General features: G+C 50.0%; 1 protein-coding gene across 1 annotated transcript in view; it reads right to left on the reverse strand.

Annotated features, from left to right (window-relative positions):
- Nucleotides 1-4,606: 4,606 nt before the first annotated feature.
- pth3r (parathyroid hormone 3 receptor) overlaps nucleotides 4,607-6,623 on the reverse strand; it is a gene marked incomplete at both ends in the record, with an annotated part of 11,405 nt that continues 9,388 nt past the window's right edge. Inside the window, one exon of the mRNA XM_083687543.1 lies at nucleotides 4,607-5,083. Within this exon, the coding sequence (XP_083543669.1) occupies nucleotides 4,607-5,083 (477 nt within the window). The remainder of the gene's footprint in view (nucleotides 5,084-6,623) is intronic.

Below are 6,623 nucleotides of genomic sequence, written 5' to 3' on the forward strand. Positions count from 1 at the left end.
CCCCCCTGTACAAGTTCTCTCCTGTTAATAAATAATTAAAATAATAATAATAATAATTGGCTTCTGGCATTACGACTGCCAATGGCCCCTGGTGTGAGCATTGATTACTTTGTCTTATGATGACTGTTAGATAGATGATTCACTTACTTTAACAAATGGATTTGTTGCAAGTCGCTTTGCATAAAGGCATCTGCTAAATGCCATAAATGTAAATGTAATGTAAATGTAAAATGTAAATGGAAACATGGACGGTGCACACCCTGGTGTGTGCATCTACCAAGCACTCGTACTCACAAAGACAGACAGACAGACAAACATGACCAGTAAAGGCGCTTTAGAGTAAAACTCACCGGATTTGCGTTCTAGAAGTGTTGCTGAGTACCGTGGTACCAGAGATTCATTTAAATCTTTGAAAAACAGTTTTGTACAGTCCATTATTCTGGGGCAATACTATTTCATCAGGGTAATTAGGATATAAGAACAATTACAAAACCTTCTGGGGCAATATTATGCCACTCTACAATATATTTGTTAAGATAATTGGCATATCGTTTTGTGGGTCATGGATCCCTATTTACCATGTTGAACTTGGGCTCTTATTTTGAAGAAATCCTCATTTACATACATTTACATTGATCGGAAGTAGGTGGGTGGAGTTCCACTATTGGAGCTCAGAGAACAGATTCATCCTCCCCTCTGTCCTTTTTCCTGGCGTAGGCCACTCTCTCTCTCTCTCTCTCTCTCTCTCTCTCTCTCTCTCTCTCTCTCTCTCTCTGTATGTCTCTCTCTCTCAACTCTCTCTCTCTCTCCCTCCCTCTCTCTCCCTCTCTCTCCCTCCCTCTCTCTCCCTCTCTCTCTTTCTTTCTCTCTCTCTCCCTTCTCTCCACCTCTTCTCTGACTTAATAATGATCTCATCACATCACAGAATAACAAGGCAGCATCTCAAAGATGACAAATCATTATCCTCCTCATCCTCATCCTCATCATGATTTGTGTTATTTTTGATAGTATTGGTTCAACCTTTAGTAACCAGGGTTAGGGTCAGGGTTAGTGACCAGGGTTACTGACCAGGGTTAGTGACCAGGGTTAGGGTCAGGGTTAGTGACCAAGGTTAGGGTCAGGGTTAGTAACCAGGGTTAAGGTCAGGGTTAGTGACCAGGGTTAGGGTCAGGGTTAGGGTCAGTGACCAGGGTTAGGGTCAGGGTTAGGGTTAGTGACCAGGGTTAGGGTCAGGGTTAGGTTCAAGGTTAGTGACCAGGGTTAGGGTTAGGGTCAGGGTTAGTGACCAGGATTAGGGTCAGTGACCAGGGTTAGGGTGAGGGTTAGGTTCAAGGTTAGTGACCAGGGTTAGTGACCAGGATTAGGGTTAGTGACCAGGGTTAGTGATTAGGGTTAGGGTCAGGGTTAGTGACCAGGGTTAGAGACCAGGGTTAGGGTCAGGGTTAGTGACCAAGGTTAGGGTCAGGGTTAGTGACCAGGGTTAGGGTCAGGGTTAGTGACCAGGGTTAGGGTCAGTGACCAGGTTTAGTGACCAGGGTTAGTGACCAGGGTTAGGGTGTGGGTTAGTGACCAGGGTTGGGGTTAGGGTCAGGACACATTTTCCTCACTCCTCAACCCACCTCCTCCCCCTCCTCCCTCCTCCCTGTCTGCGGATGACTTTGTCACCTACTTTGAAAAAAAGATTGATGACATTAGCAGCTCTTTCTCTCTACCTCTCACCAACACTGCTACCTCTCCTCCCAAACCCACTGCACTACACTCAGTCTCTGGTTTATCAGATTTTCCCCCCCTCTCCCCTCATAATGTTCACATCCAAGCAGGCCACCTGCCCCCTCGATCCTATCCCCTCCCCCTTTCTCCAATCCATCTCTAAAGACCTTCTGTTCCTTATCACCATAATCAATTCCTCTCTATCCATAGGATCTGTCCCAGCGGCCTTCAAGACAGCTAGAGTCAAGCCTCTTCAAGAAACCAACTCTTGACCCATCTGCTGTCCATAACTACAGACTGGTATCCCTTCTCTCCTTATTATCTAAAGGCCTTGAACATGCTGTCTCTAACCAACTGTCTCACTACCTCCTTCAGAATACCCTCCCTGATCCTCACCAATCCGGCTTTAAGGCTGGGCACTACTGAGACTGCTCTCCTTGCTGTCACAGAGGCCCACCACTCTGCTCGAGCTTCCTCCCTGTCTTCTGTTCTCATTCTTCTGGACCTGTCTGCTGCATTCGTCACAGTAAACCACCCAATCCTTCTCTCCACCCTCTCAGAATTGGGCATCTCTGGCTCTACACTCTCCTGCTTTGCATCCTACCTGGCCGATCGCTCTTACCAGGTGATGTGGAGAGGATCGCTGTCCTCTCCATGAGCCCTCACCACTGGGGTCCCCCAGGGCTCTGTCCTAGGGCCCTTACGGTTCTCCCTCTATGCCAAATCTCTTGACTCTGTAATTCCTCACATGGTTTCTCCTACCACAGCTACGCAGATGACACTCAACTCTTTCTCTCTCTCCCCCCCCTCTGACTCACAGGTGGCAACATGTGTCTCTGCATGTCTTGCAGACATTTCTGCTTGGATGTCAGCCCACCACCTCAAGCTCAACTTTAACAAGACTGAGCTGCTTTTCCTCCCTGGGAAAGCCTGCCCTCTCCAAGACTTCTCCATCACAGTAGAGAACTCTACTCTCCCATACAGCCAAGAACCTTGGGGTGATCCTTGACAACTACTTATCCTGTGTGGTGAAGACCACAACGACAGCACGCTCCTCTAGATTCTTCCTCTACAACATCAGAAGGATATGTTCATTCCTCACCAGAGAAGCAGCACAACTTTTGGTCCAAACACGTGATCTCTCGCCTTGACTACTGCAACGCACTCTTGGCCTGTCTCCCCGCCTCCACCATCAGGCCTCTGCAGCTCATCCAGAATGCTGCCGCCCGTCTGGTGTTCAATATCCCCAAATGTTCCCATGTCACCCCCCTCCTCTGCACCCTCCACTGGCTCCCGGTAGCAGCTCGCATCATATTCAAGACCCTGGTGCTCGTCTACGGGGCGAGGGGAACAGCCCCTCCCTACTTGCAAGCAATAGTCAGCCCCCAAACCCCTGCCTGATCACTCCACTGTTCCACCACACCTGGCACCGTCGCCTCTACATGGATGCAGCAGCCGCACTACTCAGTCACAGCTTTTCACTGTCCTGGCGCCCCGCTGGTGGAACGAGCTTTCCACTGCTGTCATGACTGCAGAGTCATTACCAATCTCCCACCGTAGATTGAAGACCCATTTCTTCAGGCTACATCTTAACGGTCCCTCCTAAAGACCACTTCATCCCCACTACCCCCCTGTACTATCCCTAACTCTAAAGACCTCTTCATCTCCACTACCCCCCTCTATTATTATTATTGTTATGATTATTGTTATTATTATTATTATTAGTATTAGCATTAGTATTATTACTAATGTACAATTACACAGCAACACATCAACTAGTCACCCACCAGGGGGCGTCAGGGAGCCAGCCGTGAGAAGGATGGTTAGGTGTGTGTGTGTGTGTGTGTGTGTGTGTGTGTGGCCAGGTTGTTATTTAACAGGACTGGTTTAACTGGTTTAACTGGTTTATAACTGGTTTAAAAAACAACCTCTCAATAACATTCAGTGTCCCTCTGACCAGACATCAGAGGAGAGTGTGGAAACTCACATCTGCTCACAACTTTCATTCATCCTTCTGGGCAAATGTCCTCCTTGGCTCGCTGTAGAATCAGCCATTTGTTCTAATGGATATAATTAGAAGTGTTGGTATGGGGGTGGGGGGTGGAGGAGGGGAGGAAGGAGGGGGGAGCCAGGTTTGCCACCAAGTCTCCAGTCCAGCAGACAGACACTGACACCCCCCCCCCCCCCCCATGCGTGTGTGCGTGTGTGTGTGTGTGTGTGTGTGTGTGTGTGTGTGTGTGTGTGTGTGCATGTGTGTGTGTGTGTGTCAGGCTGAGTAAACCCAGAGGTCAATATTGACCAGGAGCTTCTCAGCAGCAGGAAGACGGTTACAGCCAAAGAATGCCTTTTGAGGATTACCACTAAAGAGTGTGTGTGTGTGTGTGTGTGTGTGTGCGTGTGTGCGTGCGTGTGTGCGTACGTGCGTGTGTGTGTGTGTGTGTGTGTGTGTGTGTGTGTGTGGTGTGTGTGTGTGTGTGTGTGTGTGTGTGTGTGCGTGTGTGTTTGTGTGTGTGTGTTGCTTTTTAAGGCTAGCATAGGGTAGTAGCTGTCACACACACACAGTATCATCTCACGGAGGAGCAGTGTGTCCAATGTTGCCCAACAACAAACACAGAGATAATATATTGTACAAAAGGGAAATGTTTATGGATGAAATAAACGTTTCAAACACTTTTTCTTGCAGAAATGTGACACCTCATAGTTACCATCGTTACTGTCTCATAGTTACTGTCTCACAGTTCCCGTCTCATAGTTACACAGACAGACAGGCAGACAGACAGACAGACAGACAGACAGGCAAACAGACAGACAGACAGACAGACAGACAGACGGACAGACAGACAGACAGACAGACAGACAGACAGACAGACAGACAGACAGACAGACAGACAGAGGTTCAGAGGACGGTCTCCTGCTCTCTCAGGGAGCCTCTGGGGGTGGAGTCCCCTCCTCCTGTCTTTCCTTCTCCTCCTCCGCCCCCCTCGCTGCCGCTAGGGAGTCTGGGAGAAGCCCCCCCTCCCCCTTCGCCCCCCCCTTCCCCCCCGGCCCCACCAGAGGGGTTCCCTGTGTCACTTGGTAAGTAGCCAGGCAGATTGGTGAGGGAGGGGGTGGGGCCAGGCAGGCTGGTGACAGGGTGGAAGGAGGGGAGGCGTGGCTGCCTGACTCCTCCCACACACACCCCAGCCCCTCCCCCACCCAGAGACAGTCCTCTGGGATTGGCTACCGACAGGCTCACGCTGTGGGTGGTGGTGTGTGACATCATGCCGCCATAGTAACAGCTAGTCCCGCCTCCGCTGCTGGTGACCCGGGCCTTCTGCTTCAGGTCCAGCGCTAGGCTCCGCCTTAACCACGCCTTCTTTACCTCCGCCTGTACCTGGGAGGATGGGATAGAGGGATGGAGGGATGGGGGGATGGAGGGATGGGGGGATGAGAGTGACTGCATTAAAACAAACAGATGGTAAATGTGTCTGCAGATTTGTGTGCATGTGTGTGTGTGTGTGTGTGTGTGTGTGTGTGTGTGTGTGTGTGTGTGTGTGTGGTCGCTGGCTAGCCCTAGTGATGAACCAGGAAGCAGCTTTGTGTGTAAGTCTTCCTTTGCCAGAACAAGCCTCTTCTTCACCAAGACTGTCAGGCCTCCTGGTGGCCACACGGTAACCGGGTATCCTCCTGGCCCCAGGATAACTTGGCAGGGGATGGCAGAGCTGCAGTAGTCGCCAGAGGTGCGATGCACAGGCCTGGCATCGGCCTACCAATGTCCCACTGCCTTGTGGGTAACTCCAGAAAGACAAAGGCTAGGGGAGCACCATAAGGCTAGGGGAGAACATAGACGTCCTCCTGCAGCTGGGAGGAGGTGCTGGTCGTCCTAGATTTCCTCCTTCCCACCGGAGCATACATACACACACACACACACACACACACACACACACCTTGCCACCAGAGTACATCTCCCCACGGTGAAGAAGTGGTGTTGGAGTGTACGCATCCCTTGGTGACTCTAAATAATTTCAGCACGCAGGTAACTACTACTGGTATCTACTACTGGTAACTACTACTGGTATCTACTACTGGTAACTACTACTGGTAACTACTGGTAACTACTACTGGTATCTACTACTGGTAACTACTACTGGTATCTACTACTGGTATCTACTGGTGTCTACTACTGGTATCTACAACTGGTATCTACTGGTATCTACTGGTATCTACTACTGGTATCTACTGGTATCTACTACTGGTATTTACTACTGGTATTATGGTAAATTTCTACTAGTGTCTACTTCTGGTATCTACTACTGGTATCTACTGGTATCTACTACTGGTATCTACTGGTATCTACTACTGGTATCTACTGGTATCTACTACTAGTATCTACTGGTATCTACTGGTATCTACTACTGGTATCTACTGGTATCTACTACTGGTATCTACTACTGGTATCTACTGGTATCTACTACTGGTAGACACCAACTGGCATAAGACTTCTGTCACTCCGTGTTCCCCTTGTCGAGAAGCAGTATGCCACTCTCTTCAGTGCTTATGCAGGTACACACACACACGCGCACGCACGCACGCACGCACAAACACACACACCCTGTTAAGGTCCCTCCTCCTAACTGTCCATCTGGCACCACCTTGAGGCCCTGGCGATCATCGCTGGAGCGTCCAGCTCCTAGTTGACACCGCACCTGTTCCCTATCCCCAATCAGCACACCTGCGACCCATTCCCAATCACCCACCTATAAGAACCCTGCCCAGCCTTCGCTCCAGTGCCAGATCGTACTGTGACTTACGGTAAACCTTTCCACGAGACCCGCAGCCGCTTTTAGCCCTCCCGAGTTTTCCTAGCTGTTCCTTGTGTCTTGCCTTTTCCCTTGTGATTCACCTTGTTCTTCTGTGCCCCTCCAGAACCTTCG

This window comes from Argentina silus (assembly GCF_951799395.1).
Source record: "Argentina silus genome assembly, chromosome: 16".
In the NCBI taxonomy this organism is placed as follows: domain Eukaryota; kingdom Metazoa; phylum Chordata; class Actinopteri; order Argentiniformes; family Argentinidae; genus Argentina; species Argentina silus.